The sequence below is a fragment of the Lygodium microphyllum genome, chromosome 14 (assembly GCF_053477565.2).
Source record: "Lygodium microphyllum isolate KBCC chromosome 14, Lygodium_microphyllum_v1.1.10, whole genome shotgun sequence".
Taxonomy (NCBI): Eukaryota; Viridiplantae; Streptophyta; class Polypodiopsida; order Schizaeales; family Lygodiaceae; genus Lygodium; species Lygodium microphyllum.
In genome coordinates, this window is record NC_141148.1 from 111135279 (window position 1) to 111158383 (window position 23105).

Here is a 23105-nt window from a genome sequence, read left to right on the forward strand (position 1 = left end):
TGGCATTACCCAGTTGACCATCTAGTCATTTTGTTATGCCCTAGCCGATTTTTGGATAAGGCTATCATATCCCAGTGCCTTTACCTACACCTATGTTATCATATGGATCTATGTCTGGTTCGGTACCTTTGTAGCAATCGGCACTTGTTGGACATCAATAGCCTATTTTTGCCTATCCCTTCTACTTCTTATCCACCACCACCATCTTATCCTCCATCTTATCCCATCTATCCATCTTCATAGATACCTGATGGATCTAGCTCTTCAACTGTTAAGTATGCATTTAATGAGAAGACTTGTTTCAACGGGTCAAATTACATCACTTGGTCAAATTTGATGAGACATGTCTTAGACTCTCAAAACCTATGAGATTTAGTGGATTGGTTAAAATCCCAACTTGACCCCATACTTGTTCCATACGAGGTCGTATGCTCATGGAAAGCTCATAATGTCTGTGAGCTCATATAGGACTTATTGCTTGAATTTCACTCTTAGCTTCAGTATTTCGACTTAATAAGCATTGGGTACATTTGATTGATCACTATGTGGCTCGAGATAGGACCTGTCGCATCCATTTAGATCAGGAGCTTCAAAATTTCAAAATCACAAACAAGGATGAGTTGAAAGTCAAGTTGGCTTAGTATTAGTATCTTCTTGTTGAGTTCTCAACCACTAGGGCTCTTTAAGTCCTTTGACAATCAAGTTACCTTGTTTCTTAACAAGTTGGTAAGAAAATATTTTCATTTTGTGCAGCAGGTGATTTCACAGCCTCAGATGTCCACATTTTATGAGTTTGATTGTCAGTTGTTGTGTTACACATGGTTGTTTGATCGATTTCATAACATGTCCCCGATAGAGGGGGCTCTTGTTGCATCTTCTCAAAGGAGGCAACAAGGCAAGGGCAAACAAAACTCAAATGAGGCACACAACCAAAATCCAAGAATTAGACTTGTGCACCCTAGTTGGGTAATCCCCGACAATAGAAGTAGGGTGGTGGCAATCCTTTACAGGACTAGTGGCAAGGTCAAACCCACACTACCATCGGTCAGTCATCACAATTGACGAACTACTTAACTCTGGAGAGTTTGTTTGACTAGTTTCCAAGGGTCCACATCGTTCCCTTAGAGACATTGGATGCGAATCTCGTTTACATCTGCGAGTTGCTTCCTGATGAGGTGCTTGCAGAGGCCCACTCGTCACACCCGAGCACGTTAGCACCTGTTAGGCCCATGGATAGTGGAGCTACCCATCACTTGACTCTTAGAGTGGACATCTTCACTTCTCGAACTCGTGCAGTCGAGAGTGTTTGTGTAGAAAACAACTCAGTCAAGATTCTAGTCCAGGGTTGTGTTAGTTTTTTCATTGGCCTAGGTCCAGATCTCGCTTCACTAGATGATGTCTATCATGTCCTTTAGCTTGGGGTAAACTTGTTTGTTTAGTAGCTTTGCCAATTGGGGCGAGTAATTTTCTTCACCGCGACCATGTCTATCATGTTCTAGACTCTCAGATAGGTTTAGTGATTGCTCAAGGGGAGGCATAGCCTAATGGCCTTTACCACATGACATACTTTCTTATTGAGCTGATTGTTGATGATTCGGAGTTTCATTGCTTCTAAGCTTTGGCCACCACATGGGAGCCCACGGACTATGAGTGTCTTTGGCATTTTCACTTACGATATCTTGGCTACGACTATTTATTTTCTTTATCATGACCAGAGTCGAGGTCTTAGACTCTCAACTCGGTTTAGTGATTGCTCAAGGCAAGACACAATCTAATGGTGTTTATCACATGACACACTTTTTTACTGTGTCGATTGTTGACGATTTAGAGTTCCATCGTTTTTAAGCTTTGGCCACTACATGGGAGCCCACAGACTGTGAGTATCTTTGGCATTTTCGCTTAGGACATCTTGGCTATGACTCTCTTTATGAGTTGTTGCGTTAGGGGATAGTTGAAAACCTTTCACACCTAAAACTATCTCGAGAGGTTTGTAAAGCATGCCAGATAGGTAAACAACATCGTACATCCTTTCTTTAGCAGTCTGTTACGTGTGTTGTTGAATCCGGTAAATAAGCTCATTCACGTAGATCTTTGCGGTCCCACATCCATTGCGGCCTTGAATGGTCTGTTGTACTTCTTTTTGATAGTAGATGATTTCTGTAGATATATGTGGGTGTACTTTCTAAAGCACAAGTTCGATCCCTTCACTTACTTTAGTGCTTGGTACTGCTGGTCCATAACCAAACTAGTCATCGTGTGAGCATTATGAGGAGTGATTTTGGTGGCAAGTTTACTTTTCACGAGTTCTCTGAATTTCTATAGGAGCAAGGCATTAAGGTCTACTCTGCTCGCTCCTTAGGCTTCATATGCATTGTTTACAGCTGATTACATTGCCCATTTTGAACTAGACAGTTGGTAGGAGGCTCTCCAAGACCCTCTATGGCGTGAGACAATGGAGAAGGAATTGGATAGTGTTGATCGAAATGGGACTTGGACATTGGTGGATTGTTCTTCTGACAAGTCGATCATTAAGACGACGTGGATTTTTAGGACCAAGCTAAAGATTGATGGTACTTCAGACAAATACAAGGCACGCCTTGTAGTGCAAGGTTTCAAGCAATAGCACGGCATTGACTATGAGGAAACCTTTGCACCTATTGCTCGGTTGATATCATTTTGTTTGTTGTTTGGACTCGCTGCTTACCAGGATTGGCCGATCTATTAGATAGACGTCAAAAGTGTCTTTTTGAACGGTTATTTGAAGGAGGAAGTCTATGTGGAGTAGCCTCTCGACTTTTCTTCCATTGACTGGATTAAGAGGAAGAGTGAGCTCATGAGGTAACAGACATCAAGACCAAATGTCACACAAGTGAATTAGGTTGCAAGATGGAAGCTTGGACTCATAAACACATTCTTGTGTGCTGACAATGACACAGACACTTTGCTGGAAGTACAAAAGTACTATGACATTGTATTCAAAATGAGAGCAAGTGCAATGCTTTTTAGGAAAAAACTAGGCTGCACTTTCCACCACTATGCATATGGGATTCTGTATCCTAATCCCACACTACTCTATATGTTGTCTTATTTTTTGGAGATAGAGATTGTTAAATTTGAGGGAAGTATCTTTTTATCACAATAGAAGTACGCTCTACAGTTGGCGGATCAATATTGCACTGATAAGACATAGCAACTGGCCATGCTTCTAGATCCCACTATCCATTTGTATAAGGATGTCTCAGTTCAGCCTTTTATGCTCATACCCATCGTTCTGTTGTAGGAAAATTACTCTGGTTGATTTATATTAGGCGAGATCTTTTATATTTAGTTAGTTTACTTAGTCAGTATTTCAATGCACCTAGAATGTTTCGTTGGATTGCTTGTCTTCGTGCACTAAGATATTTAAGGTGTACCTATAATTATGGACTAACTTATGGTTATGGTTTATGCTTACAGGAGTATACTAATTTTGATTGGGTGGGAGATCTTGACACTTTGTGTTTCCATGGAGGCTATCTCAATACCTCTGGTATGAAACTTATCTCTTGGACTAGCTGTAAGTAAGAGATGGTGGTGGCTTCTACGGCTGAGACAGAGTATCAGACTCTCTTCGATGATTTTGAGAAATTTATTGGCCACACTATAGTTTTCTTGTGAGTCGCCTACCATTGTCTATTGTGACAACTAGAGTGCCATTGCCCTTGTGAACAATCCTATCATCACACTTTGGACACGGCGGTTCACTACCACTTACCAAACAATAGATTGAGCTAGGCATCATTCGTCTAGAGTTTGTGCTGTGCAGTGACAACTTTGCAAATATTTTGATTAAGGCGGTAGTATCTTCTACCATGGATCGCGACTTGGGTATACTCTTTTTTACTTTTTGAGATTGACGGGAGATAGTGCTTTTCTTTTGTTTCTCCTTTTAATTTGAGAGGGGATGGTTTTATTCTATTGATAGTGATAGTGATGATGTTTATAGTTTTTTACTTTTAGATATTTATTTTTTATGTATTGCACATTTTGGACATTTGTAACTTCATTCTCACTGTCAGGATGACATGATTGTAAAAGGGTGCTTGGGCAAGTGAATAATTTTCTTGCGAGGGCACTGTCTAAGTGGCATCGTTGCATCGCATTCTGCATGAGCATGAAAACTTGTATCTTTCTTTGCATTATTCCATATATTGATATTCTATTCATGTAAATATACATTTATGCGCATTTATTTTTTTCAGTCACCCTTGGAGTGATCGACTCCGGATCCACCATACTTGCAGCATTGCACATGGTAGTCTCCAAAGGTAAGATTTCCCTATGCTTGCATATTGGCTTTGCTTGTCTTGCTTCCTTACTCGTCTTGCCTTTCTCTCCACATATTCTCCATATGATTAGCACATACACACATGCTTAAGTATTTCTAGACACTTATCCTAGTAGTGTGGAATTATTTTGCTTGTTTTGTGAAGGTAGTGGAGCTATCTATCATTATTTTCTCGTATTTCACGACATAATGACTCCATGGATAAAAATTGATTTGAAACCATCACTTAATGCTAAATCTTTTTGAACAAATTATACCAAAAGCCCTTTTAAACAAAGTCTATTATTGATTCCATCCATCTTTGTAGAACTTAGTGGGCTCTTGGATAGCCAATGTGGATCCTTGGTTTGATGCCCTGGTCTTTGGGACGATGACTTGGGTTGCCTTGGTAAGATAACAATTGTCTATGTAGTCTTGGTAGGTCACTGGGCAACTGACGTATACCCTTTGCTCGCTGACTTGCTGCTTTGGGGTGGGATGCCTTGGGGTAAGAAAACATATATATCAAGGGCTTATTCTACATGGCTGAATTTTGGGCTTGAGAGGGGGTATTGAGCTAAAAATGTGTTAGTTTGATCTAAATAGTTCCAAAATATAATTTATTATGAAGAAACCTTATTATTTTAAAAAGAAACACGATCCTAGGGAGTTACTGTGTCCCACATGCAAAACTCTAATTTGGGTGCTCGAAACTTTTTACAAATAGACATGCAGTTCAAAACTGTTACATAATCTCGTTTTTACAAGTTTTAGGGGTTATATCTCTGTTGTCTACACCCTGTTCACGGAGGACATCGTGGCTAGAGCTTTTCCCAGCCATCTGCTACCTTTCACCACCTTTTTACAATTGTCAATTGGTACCTTGGAGTTGTCACTTGTGGTTTGCTTGCTATGCTTGATGCTGATGTCAGCATCTAGTGCTGTCACTAGTAGTTTGGAGCTGTCGTCTTGATCTTCTCTCTGCTCCATAGGCCGTGTTTGCATCTAACTACTGTTGTCAATTTTTTCTCTCTTCTTAGGTACGTGCGTTTTTAGTCTTTCTCTCTCTTGCACTGCTGTTTGCATCAGATCGAGCCTTCTTTGACTGCGTTTATTGGTGTTCGACGCTCGGAGGTTGCCTTTGTTGCAATCCGAGACCCGTTCGGAGTACGATACACTCTACCGCTCATAACCTCTGCCTCGATCTAGTATACGGGAGTTGGAGGTTTAATATTCACTGTATGGCGTATTTGTTGCATGAGCATTGCACACTCATTATTCATTTACTTTATTATTCATTGTGTTTATTGTCTCTGAGTTACCCTAAACCTAACCCTAATTGTGTTCTGTGTTTATCAGTATGTGCTTTGTTGTATGATTGGTTTTGTGTTTTTTGTGTTTAGAGCATCTCTTCACATCCCTCCTTTTGAATCTACAATAAAAGCCTTTGTGGAGTGTATCCATGGTACCTATATCTTTGAGCCGCTTGTCATGCTCCAAGACTAGCAGGGCAAGATTCTCCCAAAGAAGTGTAACACGGGTTCTCAAAGTAAGAAGATTGATGTAGAATACATCAAACTTTGGAGATGGTAGATTAGTCTATAGAATCACAACGATATTGTTGAAAGATATAGTTTGTTCGAGAGAGGAAAGCTCATCTCTCATGTCCTCCAATTTGTTGACGTGGTCCTTTATGGAAGGAGAAACATTGACATTGAGCATCCAAAGTTTCTTCTTAAGGGATATGCGGTTAGCAAACGTCTTCTGATGGTAGAGAGACATAAGCTTCTTCTAAACCTTCGTAGTAGTCTTCAATCTGCGAACATGCACAAGGATAGAATCATGCAAGCTTATAAATAGAAATGATCTAACTCAAAAACTGATTTGATTACGCAAGGCAATAGGATCCATTGTTGATTTGACAATGGGATTGTCCATGGAATAGAAAAGAAACTCCCTGTTGGGAATAAAGGCCTTGTGCCTTTAAATGTGCTCGGGTGTGAACACACCCTTAGCACTTGTTCTTACACATATATATCTATCTAAAAACCGAAAGGTACACACTTGTCATTGTACCTACAAACGTGCTCACTCTTTGCGATTGCTCTCTCTCACTCTCTCTTTCTCTCCGTGCGCAACGAACACCTGCTGTCTGGATCTTCGTGCCTAACCCATCAGTATACTCCCAAAGGTCGAAGGTGTCGAGGATACACTCTGCCTTACATGACCACAAAGAATAATTGGAACCATCCAAGTGTTCCTCTTTGGGCAAGGAAGGAAAGGAAGCTCGGGCACCTATACAGAGATTGCTATCAGAGGCTTCTTAAGACCATGATGTTGAGTCTTGTGAAAAACATGAAGGGAGGGAATAAGAGAAGGCTCCCATATATACGGGTTTAGTGACCGTCGTTCTAAAACTTTGTGCGGGCTAGCATGATAATCTCTTGGTCTCTTAGAGGAATGATGAGAAATCTCATTCTCTGAGCCATCAAATTGAAAAATGGTGATGATACATCTTCAATAACCTTCAAACACCCATTAAAAACATGTTTTTTGGTTGTTGACAGCCTTAAAATAGGAGGAATGAGCTACAGGATCACAAAAGAGTTGATGTAGAGGGTCTACATGGGGGAGATGTATTGTCGCCTTCACAAATATTGTTGCATTTGTTGAGGAGGGCTGTCACCTGGCCAAGAGACACTTGCATTTGTAGCAGAGGAAGGTCGCTTGACTGGGAAAGTCTATCGTCTCCAGTTGGAGATTGTGTTTGCCGCAAAATGATGATGTAACCTGGCACCTGATACTAGGAGTATTGCTGCCTCTAAGCAGAAGGCTGTGTTTGCAGCAAAACACTGATGTGGAAGGGTCGCCTAGTATTCTAGGGTGGCCTCCGTGATGATAATTAACTCCGTGTTCTCTCTTAGGCGATGATACCATGTGAGTACGCAATGGAAGGAGGAAGACAAACACATAGAGGAGACAAGAAGAAGAAGAAGGAAGAAATAAATTTGCATTGACTGAAATAAATGCTGAATATAGACAGAAGGATTGATCAGTCCTTGCATGCAGGTCAAGTTGTCAATGAGGGCACTAGATCAGGCTGGAAATGATAATGGCAACAACGACACTAGAGACAGAGGAGAATGCCCAAAGTTAGAGGAGCAACCTACAAAAGATGATGGCCAAAGTGAAGAGTGGTTGACCACCAAATCTGGTTGATCTACTAAAAGGGCCCTAAATCTGGCTAACTTGCTGGAAATAACCTGGGGGCTGCAATAAATGTAGTCTGATTGCATAGAAAAATCCCAAAAATAATGAGGTGGCATCTTGGACAATTTGAAAGCAGACAGACAATGGTAAGAGGTGTAAACTGATTGTCAAACATAGGAAAGGGCCTAGAACAAGAGAAATGCATACTAGAATGCTAGAGCTCCCATGTCACCGCTAGACTCTGATAGGAGTTCACAACCAGGAGATGGTAGATTGACAACACTAAAAGTGGCAGGCTAACAAATCTAACTAAAAGTTTGGGTGTTTGGTTACGGGACACTATCTTTGGAGCATTTTGAGTTTTGGGGATGTCTAAAATGAGCAAATCGAAGGTTTAAATTGTAATGCATCTTTTTGAGCTTAAGACCCCATCTCAGGTCTAAAATGGGAACCTAGATCTCAACATACGTAAACATGGCCGTGTTTGATCAGTGCAAAACTGATTCACTTTGAAGGGCATATTTTTGCTAGGATACATAGATTCCATCCTCATGACAGATAATCTCTATATCCAAAATGTATGATAACTTACCAAGGTCAATCATTTCACATGTGGAGCAGAGTGGGCCTTATATATTCGCTATAGTGGCAGAATGAGAGCCAATGATTAACAAATCATCAATATAAATAAGCCTACAATTAACCTCCTTTGATGCATAAAATTGGGCTAGAAGGGGTTGAATAATAGCCATGTGATCAAAGGAATTCATCCATTCTATGGAACCATGAATTGGTGCTTGCTTTAGCACGTAAAGGGATTTCCATAAACAAAAGATGACATCTTTGTGGTCTTGAAGAGAGAATTTAGGAGGTTGGTTAGATAGACTTCCTCTTCCAGATAATCATCCAAAAAGGTACTTTTAATATCCATCGGATATAGATAGAATGATGTCAATTGTGTGGTGGGCACAAAGCCCCGTTCCTGGTAACTATGGCAAAAGATCCATTTTGTCTCAATGATCTTCTTGTTGCTCAGATGATCCATCAAGGTCTAGGTTCAGTTTTGGTCATCATTTTTTGTCAATGCTCTCAAGCTTCTTTTCCATAGTCTCTTACCATTGGGGATGCTTTAGAGTCTCCAGCAAGTTGTTTGGCTCTCAGAGTGAGCTATGTAATGTGTTGTGAAAACACATGCAAATGAAGTAATTTGAACTTTGCACCATCCGATCAGATCTTCTCGGTTCCTTTAGGGTGGAATCTAGTGGAAGGATCCCTGAGTTTGTCATTGTTGTCCTAAAAGTATCCCAACTTTCAGGCAAGGTGCATAGCAAAAATGTTGCCTTGAACTCCTCATCAATGTGAAATTCCAAGGCAATTAGTTGGCTGAAGATAGAGTTAAACTCTTTTAAATATATAGGCATAGCTGTACCTTTCTTCATACAAAGGTCCATCAAATGTTTCGCCCAAATATTACACAAATGGCCAAGGTACAAAGCAAGTATCAACCAGCAATGAAAATTCAAGTAATTGCAGAAATTTCAGATCTGATTAATTTTCACAGGTATAAAATGTGTGTTACAGCACACCACAAGCAATTGCAGCTGTATCATGGGCTAATATACCAATTACATGAGAAAGCTTCAAATTTTAGCTGCAATTTCTGCTCCAAATGCATCCACAGGCACCAATTTGACTCTCATGGTGAAAAGCCCTAAAATTACTCTGCCCAAACTGCTCAAATGACATCAAACATAACTTCCGAATGGTACTGTACAGCATGAATAGCATGCTGAAAATGGCTTACAGCAGCCAATAAATGCTGAAAATAATATACCTCTAGATGTAGACCCAATTCCTGAAAATGTTGATCATTGGGTACGTAGGTTTACATGTGTAGGAAGGCAATCACATAGGTTTGACCCCTCCTTGCGTTATGTGATACTTACAGATGAGGGTGAGCCTCTTATATACAAAGAGGCCAAGTCATGTGAATTCAGTAGTAAGTGGGAGCTAGCTATGCAGGAAGAGATCAAATCTCGATATACAAATGATACTTGGGATCTTGTGTCATTATCCAAGGGAAGGAAGCCTCTTCCGAACAAATGGGTGTACAAAGTAAAGATAGTTGATGGAAAACCCAAGTACAGGGCAAGATTGGTTGCCAAAGGGTATGCATAGAAGGAAGGGATTGACTTCCAAGAGGTCTTCACACCTGTTGTGAAGATGACCACTCTACGTGTGCTTTTTTCTCTCATTGTTGTATTGGACTTTGAGCTGTATCAAATGAATGTAAAAACAGCTTTCTTGTATGGTGACATTGATGAGGAAATCTATATGAAACAACTCGAGGGATTTGTAGTTCTTGGAAGAGAGTAGATGGTTTGTAAACTAAAACATAGCTTGTTTGGGCTGAAGGAAGCACTGTGGCAGTGGTACAAAAAATTTGACACTTTTATGCTATCTCATGAGTTAACACGTAGCCATGCAGATCATTGCTTGTACATGAAAAAGGATACATATGGCAGCTCCATCATACTTGTTTTGTATGTGGATGATATGTTGCTAGTTGTGAAAAGAAAGACTAGCTTGGATACTCTCAAAAATCAGCTAAAATGAGCTTTCTTGTTGAAAGATTCGGGAAATGTAGAGCATATTTTGGGCATGAGGAATCGTAGAGATAGAATGCAGAAATTGTTGTTTTTATCTCAAGAAAAGTACATTGAAAAGGTATTGGACAGATTTAACATGGCATAAGCTAAGCCTTTTAGGGTACCCTTACCTCTTTGGTGTTGGGAATAAAGGGCTATCGTGCCTTTTATATGTACACGGGTGTGAATACACCCTTAGCACATTGTACTTTCGTACATATATCTATCTAAAAACCTAAAGAGGTATATTCGTCATTGTACCAAAAACGTGCTCACTCTCTACTCTACTCTCTCGCACTCTCTTCGTCTCTCTCACTGCGCGTAACGATTGTTTGCCTCGATCTCTGTGCCTAACCGGTCTCTACAAATTGTTATCAGAGTTGCGGTTGAGTCGTTCGTGCCTCTTGGAGTTCGAACAGGACAGACGAGCAAGTCGTGAGTTGCAGGTATCGTGGGTAGTCAAAGGCGAGTAGGGGAGTCAACGGATAGGTCACGACAGGCAGCATTTGACATGAGCAGCAGTCGCCAAGCCTCGCAGCAGTCGCCAGGCCACGCAATAGTTGACGAGCAGTAGCATGCGTGATAGGCAGCAGCGGGGCTCACAGAGGGGGCCAGCAGGCAGCACACGCAACGTCTGCAAGAGACGCCTGCAGGGAGCTGCGGCCAGCCCGTGACGGACAGGCGACGTGCATCAAATGGCAGCCGGCGGGGTTCCAGGTTCACTGCGACTATTGGAGTGTCAACGGACCCATCAAAATTTGCTGAAAAATTCAAAATTTTTGAAAATTCTTTTACCCATTGACGGGGTTTCGCACGCGCAAGCACAAAATCTCAGATCTGTTCAAATTTGGCCCAGAAATTTGGGGCTTCTCTAGACTTAGTATTGTTCGTGAAAAATTGAGGCATCTACGTCAGAATTGCAGACATCGTGCACATTTGAATTGGGGATTTCGCCAAAATTGTTGAAATTTTACTCATCTGAGTGAAATTTCTCAACATTGGACCCACAAAATTTGGGGCTTTTCTCAGATTTGAGGAATGTGATGCAGGACAAACATATATGTCTCAGAAATTGCAGGAATTTTGTGACATTTTGTCCCCGACATTTGGGGCTTTTCATGTATATGTGCAAATTGGGTTGAAATTTACCCAATTTCTCGATATTGATGCACACTGGACCCTGTGCAATTTGGGCAAAATTTGTGCTGCATTTGGTCATTTTATGTACGTGCAGGTTGAATTCCGCACAATGTGGACATCAACACTTGGTAAAATTTGGGGGTTTTGCTGAAATTGCTTTATTTTGGCAAAATTTGATAGTCCTATGCATGATAGAGAAAATGCAAATGTGTATTTGATGCTTTGAGCACAAAAAATTGGGGCTTTTTTGACCATTTGTGTCAAATTTTATGCCCATGGGTACATGTACAACAGAAATTGCAGCTGAAATTTTGGGATTTCTCATGTAATGTGATGCACATGCCCTTGGAACAGCTGTAATCAGTTGGATAACGCTGTAGCACTTGGTTTGGTGCTTCTGAAAACTTAATTACAGATCTGAAATCTGTACTTCTACGTAGTCATTTATTGCTGATTGGTACTTCTTTGTACCTTGGTCACTTGGGTGACAGTTTGGGACTGCATTTGCTAGTTTTTTGGTCACATTTGGGCTGAAAAACATGGCTGGTAGCAATGACAGCAGTAATTTGATGCACATAAAGAAGCTTGAAGGCGCACATAACTTTGCAGTTTAGCAAAAGTAGTGCTACAATATCCTATTACAAAAGAAGCAGGCAAAGCCGATCAAAACCAAAGGGGCAAAGCTTGCGGACATGGATCAGGATGATTTGGATGAGTTGAATGAGCTTGCACACTCAACCATAGAGCTATCGATTTCTGATGTCTTGCTCTTCAACACTGAAGGTTTGGATTTTGCATATGCATTATGGACTAGACTGGAAGAATTGTATGCACAGAAGAGTGTTGCAAGCAAAGTGTATTGACTAAAAAAGCTTATGGATTTGCGTATGAAAGAGGGTACAGCAATGTCTACTCAGTTGAGTGAGTTTAACTCCATTTTCAGTCAGTCGGTTGCCTTAAAGTTCACGATTGATGAGGAATTTAAGGCTACTTTCTTGCTTTGCACTCTACCAGAGAGTTGGGATACATTTAGGACTGCTATGAGTAATTCTAATGCGATCCTTTTGTATGCTGATGTAGAGAGTGCTCTACTTATGGAAGAGATGAATCGGCAGAACAATGCATCCAGTAAGTCTTCTAGTGCTTTGCATACTGGGGGCAGATCATAGCAAAATGGCAAATATGATGGCAAGGGACGTAGTAAATCACGTGGCAAAGATGTTGAATGCCATCATTGTGGCAAGAAGGGTCACTTTAAACGTGACTGCTTCAAATGGAAGAAAGAGAAGGGAAAAGGCAAGAAGACAGATGATAGCAAGGAAGAGAAGAAGGACAGTCAGCCTAAGAAGAGCAGTGTAAAAATTGAAGAGGTGAATCTAGTCACTCATGACAGTGACAGTGGGAGTGATGTACTCTTTGTCTCTTCACACTTTGGTGCACATGCTTTACTTGCAGATATAAATGATGACATGCATACTTGGATTCTTGATTCAGGTGCTTCCTTTCATGTCACCCCTCATCGTGAGTGGTTTTTCGCCTATATAGGGGGTCGACATGGTGTTGTCCATCTTGGGGACAACTATGCATGTGAGATTGCAGGTATTGACAGTGTGCAGTTACAGTTTCAGCATGGCTCTGTCTTTACATTTCAGCATGTACGATATGTACCTTAGCTCAAGAAGAGCTTGATTAGCACAAGGCAGCTAGATGATGATGGTTTTCATACCACCTTTGGTGATGGAAAATGGAAGATCTGTAAGGGATCTAGGGTTATTGCCAGAGGTTGCAAGAGTGATACTTTGTATCCACTTCATGTATCTAGTGTGCGTGACCATCTTGTTGCCGTGACCGAGCAGCCAAGCGTTTCCTTGTGGCATGGCTGGTTGGGACACATGAGTCAAATAGGAATGAAAGTGCTTTCTTGTTTGGGTTACTTGCCTTGTCTTCGTTATGTTGATTTTGAGCATTGTAATCATTGCATTTATGGCAAATATGCATAGACGTCTCACAAAAAGTCTCTTTCTTTGAAATCTTCTCCTCTAGAGTTAGTACATTCGGATGTATGTCAAATGCCAAGATTATCTTTAGGGGGAAAGAAATATTTTGTCACCTTTGTCGATGATGCTACAAGGAAGGTATGGGTTTACCCTATTCGTAGCAAGGATGAAGTGCTTGATAGATTTAAAAAATTCTTAGCATTGGTTGAAAATCAGACAGATAAGACACTTAAGTGTTTTTACTCTGACAATGGTGGGGAATATGTGTCCAAGGTCTTTCAGGCATTTTGTGACAGCAAAGGGATAAAGAGGGAGCTCATTGTCCCTCGTAATCGGCCCCAAAATGGAGTTGCAGAGTGTATGAACCGGACCATTTAGGATAAGGTCCGTACGATGCTGTCTCATACTGCATTACCCCATGGTTTTTGGGCAGAGGCTGTTATGACAGTTGTTCACTTAATTAATCGGTTACCAGGCCTTTGGGAGGGGGGGGAGGGGAGTTTCCCAAGAAGCGTGGACAGGCAAGCCACCTTCATATGCTCATGTGAAAGTGTTTGGTTGTGAGGCTTTAGTGCACATTCGTAAAGAAAAACACAGCAAACTTGAGCCAAAGTCCTGTAAATGCATTTTCTTAGGATATGGTGACGAGGTGAAATGGGGTATAAATTGTGGGATCTCGAGAAAAGGAAAGTAGTACGCAGCAATGACGTTATCTTCCAGGAAGATCGCATGCACAAACAGCCCGAAAAGATTGAGGAGGTCCGTAGGGCTGTATTCCTGGAAGAAATACCTTTTGGACATCAAAATGTGCCCGCTGTACAGCAGCAAATACCTGCTGTAAATGAACCTCTGAATGCAGGAAATGATGCTGGAAATGATTAGCCAGGTATTGCCCATGAAAATGAGCCATTACATGTGCAGGAATAGCCAGGATAGCAAGCTGTTAATGTTGATTTGCAGGCTGAAATGTTAGGACAACATGCTGAAAATGGAAATTTGCAGGAATAGCCAGCAAACAATGACCATTGGGTTAGGAGATCGTCTAGGGCTACCAGGCAACCTGATAGATTTGTTCCTGGTGCAATTAATGTGGCTGATTATGTCATGTTGATAGACTGTGGTGAATCGTCTTGCTTCAAGGAAGCAATAGACAGACAGGACAGCAAGAAATGGTATAAAGCCATGCTGTCAGAGATGGAATCTCTTGAAAAAAATGACACTTGGAACTTGGTGCAGTTGCCTAAAGGGCAGAAAACCCTTCCATGCAAATGGGTTTACAAGATGAAGGTCACTTTTGGTTCCTCACCAAAGTACAAAGCAAGATTGGTTGGAAAGGGGTACAAGTAAGAGCATGGAATTGACTTTGATGAGATTTTCTCCCCTGTAGTCATTGAGAACCATTTTGGGCTTGGTTGCAGTTGAGGATATGGAGCTCATATGGGTGGATGTAAAGACTGCGTTTTTACATGGTGATCTGCATGAAGACATATATATGCAGCAGCTTGAAGGGTTTGTTGAACAAGGGAAGGGAAAAATGGTATGTAAACTCAAAAGGAGTTTGTATGGGCTGAAACAAGCACCAAGAGAATGGTATCATAAGTTTGATACATTCATGCAGTCCCAAGGCTTTCATAGAAGTCAAATGGATTACTGCTTGTAAACCAAGAAGGCAGTAGATGACAACCTGATTATCTTGGTTTTGTATGTTGATGACATGCTGATTGCGGACAGGGATACTCATGCCTTGGATTCATTGAAGCAAAGTCTTCATGGCAGCTTTGACATGAAGGATCTTGGTGATGCAAATCACATTCTTGGCATGCGAATACTCAGAGATAGATCTAAAGGCTTTCTCTATCTATCTCAGCATGAGTATATCTCCAAAGTTTTGCAGCGTTTTAATATGGAGAGGGAGAAAACAATTGGGGTTCCATTGCCTCCATATGTGAAACTCAGTGCAGAGGATAGCCCTACATCTGATGATGAGAAGGCTGAAATGGCCAAGATACCATATGCTTCAGCTATTGGCAGTTTGATGTATGCTATGGTTGCTACATGTCCTGACATTGCCTTTGCAGTGGGAGTGGTTAGCAGATACATGGCAATCCCTGGCAAGAAGCATTGTGATGCAGTGAAAGGTATTATGAGATACCTCAAAGGCACAAAGGAGTTGTGCATCTGCTTTGGAAAGCAGAAGGCATCTGTTGTTGGCTTTACGGATGCAAACTATGCTGGTCATGTGGACTGCAGGATGTCCACTTCTGGGTATGTATTTACTTTCACAGGAGGAGTGGTGTTTTGGATCTCCAGGCTACAAAAGTGTGTTGCATTGTCTACTACAGAGGCAGAGTATATAGCTGCCACTGAGGCATGCAAGGAGGCTTTATGGCTTTCATGTCTGGTGGGAGAGCTTGGCATCACAGAGTTACCTGTTCTCCATTGTGATAGTCAGAGTGCTATCATGTTAGCACAGACTCCTGTCTTTCATGCAAAGACAAAGCACATACAGGTGAAGTATCACTTCATTAGAGATGTACTTGACAACAAGAGCATTGAGCTTGTCAAAGTGCATATAGATGATAATCCTGGAGACCTTCTCACGAAGGGTCTTCCAGCAGAGCGGTTTGCTCATTGCCGACAGATGATGGGAGTTGGATAGATATATTTATTTCAGCTTTGTACATACCTAGACTTAGCTGATTCTTTTCTCCTCTTAAGGCACATTGTCTTTTGGTGGGAGGTTGTTGGGAATAAAGGGCCATCGTGCCTTTTATATGTGCACGGGTGTGAACACATCCTTAGCACATTGTACTTTCATACATATATCTATCTAAAAACCTAAAGAGGTACACTCATCATTGTACCAAAAACGTGCTCACTCTCTACTTTGCTCTCTCGCACTCTCTCTGTCTCTCTTACCACGTGTAACAACTGTCTGCCTCGATCTCCGTGCCTAACCGGTCCCTACACTTGGGAGGATGACATGGTAGCAAATGCTATATATGCATCAGCTTGTGGCTCTCTTATGTATGCTATGGTTGCCACTCGTCTAGACATTGCTCATGCAGTGAGAGTTGTTAGCAAGTTTATGTCAAATCCTGGCAAAACACATTGGGAGGTTGTCAAGTGTATTCTTTGGTACTTAAAGGGTACACAAAGAAAGTGTATTTGCTATGGGCAGGGTGCACTTAGTTTGTAGGGTTATTGTGATGCAGACATGACAGGTGACTTTGACACTTGTAGGTCCACTGGTGTGTATATCTTTACAGTTGCTGGTGGGGCTGTTTCTTGGTGTTTCAGGTTGCAGAATATCGTTGCATTGAGTACCACTGAAGCTGAATACATATCAGCTGCTGAAGCTTCTAACGAAGCTATATGGTTGAGCAGACTTGTAGAGGATCTCGGCATGTTTATGGGTACTGCAGTTTTGGGATGTGATAGCCAGAGTGTTATGTATCTGGCTAAGAATGCCATGTATTATTCATGCACAAAGCGTATAGATATGCGATATCACTTTATCAGGCAGATTTTGGAAGATGGTCAAATCACGTTGACCAAGATCAAGACACAAGACAACCCTCTAGATGTTCTCACTAAAAATCTAAGCAAAGCTCAGCATGAGCATTGCATACGACTAGTGGGTGTTGGCTAGAGGTTCACTTCGGACCTTTAAGTGGGAGATTGTTGGGATAAAGGCACGTTTGACCTCCGTGTAAAGTACACACATATTATTTAGCTGTACATGTGAATGCACCCTTACATGCCCCAAGTATAAATACATTTTTTTCTTTGTGTACCAACACATTGTTGGTACACTCAAATCTAATCGTACTTCACTATCCCTCTCTGATTCTCACCAGCCGTCACACTCTCACGCTCATTCCTCCTCAAACTTCTGCTGCATGCAGCTGAGGTCCAACATCCATTGTGTGTTTTCTCCGAAGAACACCCAGATGTGCTGCTATTTTTCCAAAGAGGATGGTGCTGCAGAGAAAGGGAGCATCTGATGGTGACCTGTTAGGACTACTGCGCAGATATGGCAGATTTTCAGCTAGTTTGGAGCTGACACGGGAATCATCATTTTGGGTGGAGAGTGTTGAGATAAAGGTCTGTTTTCATCTCCGTGTATAGTACACGCGCATTATTCAGTTGTATATGTGAATGCATCCTTATATGCCCTAAGTATAAATACATTTTATTATTTGTGTACCAACACATTGTTGGTACACTCAAATCTAATCGTACTTGCACACACTCTCCCTCTCGGTCACTCACTCCTCGATCTACTGCTCATTCCGAGCTGAGCTTCAATAAGTGGTATCAGAGCACATTTTGTGCACGCTTCCTGAGATCAGACCAGCTGGTGACATAGTTGTAGACTGACAGTCAACAGATACAGCTGACAGGCGATACACAGTGAGCAAATGAAGAGGCCATAAAGAAGACTAGCAGCTGAGCAGAAGACGAGTAGAAGACCGCTCGAGGTGACCAACAGGTATGTGTCGTGACTACGCTGTAGACCAGCGACGATGGGGCAATGGGCACCAGATGAGACATGCCGGTGAGCAGGGAGTGTCGTGTTGCCCACAGCTGGGCACCACACAACAGGTCCCCGGCGCACCCGCAGTCGAGCGCGCGCCCCCCCTGGTGTCATTTTTTCTCACGAGAATTTCCTTCGATTCTATAACTTACCGTGTTTTCATCTAGTAAAATTGTTAAGTCTAAATTATTAGCACGCCATATTTTTTCGTAGAGATAAGCGTGAGACAAATCAGAAATTTTATTTTCTTTCAAATCTCTTTTAATTCCTTTCTTTTGATCGGGGTTCACATGTGGAGGCACAGGTCATAGATCTGTGGGAATCTGGCCCAAAATTTGGGCCTTTTCCTGGATTTGATCTTGTCCATGTTTGATAGCGACATTTAGGTCAGAAATTGCATATGGTGATTTGAATCAAATTGGGGATTTTGTCAAATTTGTCAGAATTTTGCTCTTTTGAGTAAAATTTCCTAACATTGGACCCCAAAAAATTGGGGTTTCTCATGTATTGGTAAAATTTTGCTCAGCTGGGTGAGATTGGCTGACATTTATGTACTATTGGACTTGAAATTTTGGGGCTTTGTGCCGAATTTGGTAAATTTCTGCAGTTTTTTGCCCGTGTGATGGGGCTGGTTTATGAATAAACAACAGAGGTTTATTACTGTTTGAGGAAGAACATCAGCGTGTTTGCTGGTTCAGCTTGTGCTTCTGCAATCTAGTGCATTTACTCTTGTGTTTGTGATAAGATGGCTGCTACTTCTTTCAATTCAGACATCAAGAGTTTGATGGAAATCAATCGGTTTGATGGTTATGGCTTTGTTCTTTGGAAAGACCGTATGCAGGGCATATTGTTCCTAAAAGATTGTGAGTATGCTTTTCAGGAAGATAAACCCGCACAAATGTCTGATGTAGATTGAGCCAAAGTCAACAAAAAGGCTCTGACTTATATTAAGATGGGTGTCATTGATGACATTTTGACAGACAGTAAGGGTTTAGATATAGGTAATGCAATATGGGAGAAGTTGAAAACTACCTATGAGATCACCACACCTGTTAATCAGGTGCATTTAATGCGCTAGTTGATGAATATGTGATTGGATGAGTCAAAGCCTGCAGCAGAGCACTTGAGTGCATTTACAGGGATTTTAAATCAGCTCAAAGATGCAAATTTGGACTTTGATGATAAGTTGAGGGCGATCTTTTTAATCATGACACTGCATGACTCTTGGGAGACCTTGGTGGTTTCTCTTAGCAATAACCCTAATCTCTCATATGATGGGGTGAGGGGTTCAATCTTGAGTGAAGAAATTAGACGTATGTCTAGTGGAGAAAGCAGCAACTCAGCTAATAATGTAAGAGGCAAGGTTGAAAAGAAAAATGCAAATGCATGACAAAGAAACAGGAGCAAGAGCAAAGGAAAGAAAAGGAGTGACATTACTTGCTATCACTGTGGTCAGAAGGGCCACAAGAAACCTGATTGCAAGTATTATAAGAAGGAATAAGAGAGAAAGAAGAATGCAGGAGATAAAAAGGAAGAGGATAAGGCAGATGCATCTGAGGCAGTCAAAGGCAAGGAAAAGGCCAATGTGGTCTTTAGTGTGGTTATAGAGGAGCTTTCGGATACAGAGGCTTATGTATCATGTGCAGTTGATTATGATGCCCTTGTATGTCACATGCAAGATATGTAGATTATCAAGGTTGATGTGATTGATGCACTTTTGTTAGTTGATGATGTTGTCACTCAGACTTCAATTGTAGACTCTGGTGCCTCTTTCCATGTAACTCCTTGCTTGGAGTGTTTTGCTATATTCAATGCAAGCAATTATGGAAAGGTGTATCTTGGAAATAACCATGCTTGCAGCATTGATGAGATCGACACTATACACTTGTCTTTTGATAATGGGCAAGAGCTTGTGTATTGAAAGATGTCAGATATGTGCCTGGGATTAAAAAGAGTTTACTATCTGTTGGTCAGCTTGAGTTGCATGGTTACACTACACTGTTTGGTGGTGGTTTGTGGAAAGTGAAAAAAAATTTCATGTTGATTGCAAAAGAAATTAAGAAGGGCTCTTTGTATTGCTTACATTGTAAAGCTTTGAATGGCAAGTTTCTTGCAGTTGCTGAAATTGGTTGTTATTGGAGTTATGACATAAGAGATTAGGCCATATGAGCCAAAAAGAACTTGATATTCTTACCTCTCTGAAGAGGGTTGATGGAAAAGGCTCTACACTTGACTTTTGTAATGAGTGTCAGTTTGGAAAGCAAATAAAAAATTCATTTTACTCTAGTGTCTCTCATAAGTCCAATATCTTGGATTTAGTGCATTTTGATGTATATAGTATGCTTGCGAAATTGTTGGGTCGTATTGCATATTTTGTCTTTTTTATTGATGATTGTTCAATTTTTTTTTGGGTATAGCTGTTTTAAAAGAAAAGTGAAGTGTTTGTTGTTTGTAAAAATTTTCATGCATTTGTGACCACTTAGACATGTAGAAATTTGAAATGCTTAAGAACTGATAATTGGGTTGAGTTTATATATACTGAATTCAAGTCCTTTTGTGACTTGCATGGAATTAAGAGGGAGCTTACAACTCCTTAGAAGCCTTTTTCAAATGGGGTGGTTGAAAGATATAATAGGACTTTATGTGAAAGAGTGCGGTGTATGCTGTCAATTTCTAATCTCCCTCATGAATTTTGGGGAGAGGCACTTAAAATCGGTTCACATTTGCAATTGCTCTCCAAACAAATCCTTAAATAATTGCATCCCTGAGGAGGTTTGGTCTAGCAAATCGGCCTCATATGACCATTTACGGATATTCGGTTGTGATGCCTTTGTGCATATTAGAGATTAGTTGAGAAACAAACTTGACCCAAAATCCACTAAAGGCATTTTCATGGGCTATGGTGATAAGGGTGAATTTAGCTATAGAGTGTGGTTATCTCAGTCTTGGAGCCCCAAGAGAGATACCAATGAAAAGGGGTTTCTAGTGTAAGAAAATCTATCTTGTAAGATCAACAAGCTTTTATTTCATTCTTTAGAGAACCACAACAAGGAAAAGCACACCACTAGCAAGAAATCTTCACGCAGTATCATAGTAGATATCTCCCACGCATTTGATTGAATCAACCATAATCTTCAACATTTTCATAGAATCCATAAAAACTAACAAGAACACAAAAGAATACACCACTTTTGAATGGAAATAATAACATATGATTCATCTTCATTGTCTTCATAGTTCTCTCTCTCGACCTCTCATAGATAGATACATTGTTTTGCATAGAATTGGCTATCTCTTGCATATGATCTCTCTCACAATAGTACACTCTCAATAGTATATAAAAAACCTTACTATAATACTCCATAATCACTGATAATAATCCTTTTTAGGTTATGGATACACCTCCCAAAAGGTGTCAGATGCAAAGAGGCACCAGAGACATGAGTGTCCTGTGAGATCTGGCTTCTGTCACTGTTCTTCTGTAACCTTCTGTGAATATTTATAAGCAAATTTTTTACTTCAATTAGCTTGAATAGAGCTTTCATTCATCCTTTTTAAAGATAAGAACACTTTCCAAAACATCCATAGATCCAACATAACACTTAAGAAAAACAAACAGCACAGACCACAAAACAACATGACAATAGAAGAACAGAACTACAGAAGCTACAAAACCTTTCAGAAGATCAACAAAAACCATTAAAAACACAAAAATCAAATCAAAATCAATTCAATATTTCATAAACCTTTTAACACAACCTCAACCATCTCTGAAAATATCTATTCAACCATCTCAACTACTAGAACCAAACAAAGAGAATCACAGAATCCTTTAGAATAACATATCCTCATAAAAAATCAACATAAACCCTTTGAACATACTCAAACCATTTCAAACACTTCAAAATATCTTCAAATTCAAACAATCAATCACCAAAATCAACCATTCAGTAATAAAAAGAACAAAAAATCAGCCCAAAAAACAAATCATTTCCACACTCAACATATTCCCACACTTAGAAAGGAAGCGTCCTCGTGACCTTAGAAAGAAAAGGAGAATAAAAGCTCTAATATTGTTAGCCTGCTCTATTTTCATTCTCAGTCTGTCATCTCCTGGTTGTGAGCTCCTGTTAGAGCCTGGCAGGAGACAAAGGAGCTCTATCAGCTTTGTATCTGCTGTTTGTGTCTGCATTCCTTTTCCGGGAGTCACACAGCCCAAACTGGGCCTTTTGGTATGCAGTCGGCCTAGATTTGGCAGGTTGGCCAGATTTGATCTGGCCAAGTCGGCCAGATTTGGCAGGTCGGCCAGTTTTCTGGCCTGGGGCTATATATATCAGCCCCCCCCAGTCATTCTTAGCACATTCTTCTGCAGGTTCAGCACACTCTCCGTCCTCTCCCACTCCGGCATTGGTGCTGCCATTGCTTTCAGTCTGTTCTGGTGCCCTCACTGACGCTCCGGGTTGCGTGCAGGGACTGATCAGTCCATTTCAGTGTATTCAGCATTCATTTCAGTCAGTGCAGATTTTCTTCCTTCATTCCCTGCTTTCTCTCTCCCCTCCTCTGTGTTCGTGTTCTTCCGTTGCGCACTCTCACATGGTATCATCGCTTGACTGAGAGCACGGAGGACCTAACCTTGTGGAGAGATACCTCACCCATCTTCTGCTGCTGTCACCCCATCTTCAACTACCCAGGCGGCCCCTCTAGGTGGCCCTTCTTCCTGCATTTGCTGCAGACGACTCCTCCCGAGGCTGCCACGTCATCCATCGACCCCTCCTGCTTGCGTTTTCCATCAGGCGGCCCCTCCTTCAGCTGGGCGACACATCATCAGGCTGCGTTTTGCAGATCTGATGGTCGTTTCCACTCCTGACGGCTCATCTCCTGTTGGTGACCCACTTTCAGGCTGTGTTTTGGTGCTGGCGGCTTCTTTTCTGGTGATCTTCATCAGCTATCTTTGCGTTTTGCAGATCCAGGTGTTTGTAGGCTATCACAGCCTGCGTCTTGGTGGTTGGTGACCATACTACTGGTCATACTTTGGCTTCGGCACAGTTTTCTTTGGTGTTTGGTATTTTGCAGATTGGAAGATGTCTTACCAGTTTTCAGGCTTTGACGACTTAGAGGATGAGCTCCTTTCTCATCATTCCTTTGAGCGGAGGCGGGATTATCAGGAGTTTCGACGTCGGGAGGAGCCTCCTCGCACTCGTCCCTCTTCAGTCCATGCATCTCAGAGGGTTCCATCTACCGTGAAGGTGTCTTCCGTGAAGACT

The 23105-nt window shown here is 41.3% G+C and overlaps 1 protein-coding gene across 8 annotated transcripts in view; it reads left to right on the plus strand.

Annotated features, from left to right (window-relative positions):
* The window catches only part of LOC148025992 (pentatricopeptide repeat-containing protein At2g13600-like), a 68973-nt gene that overhangs the window by 14744 nt on the left and 31124 nt on the right, over positions 1-23105 (plus strand). For 3 of the 8 annotated variants that reach the window (XM_087693223.1, XM_087693225.1, XM_087693221.1), the window contains exon 3: positions 4242-4307. The exons of 1 other annotated variant lie outside the window; for it this stretch is intronic. In XM_087693223.1, the coding sequence (XP_087549349.1) occupies positions 4242-4307 (66 nt within the window). Of the gene's footprint in view, positions 1-3456; positions 3530-3578; positions 3868-4241; positions 4308-23105 lie in introns of those variants that run through there. 4 more of the 8 variants (XM_087693218.1, XM_087693219.1, XM_087693224.1 and 1 more) reach the window with 3 other exon arrangements.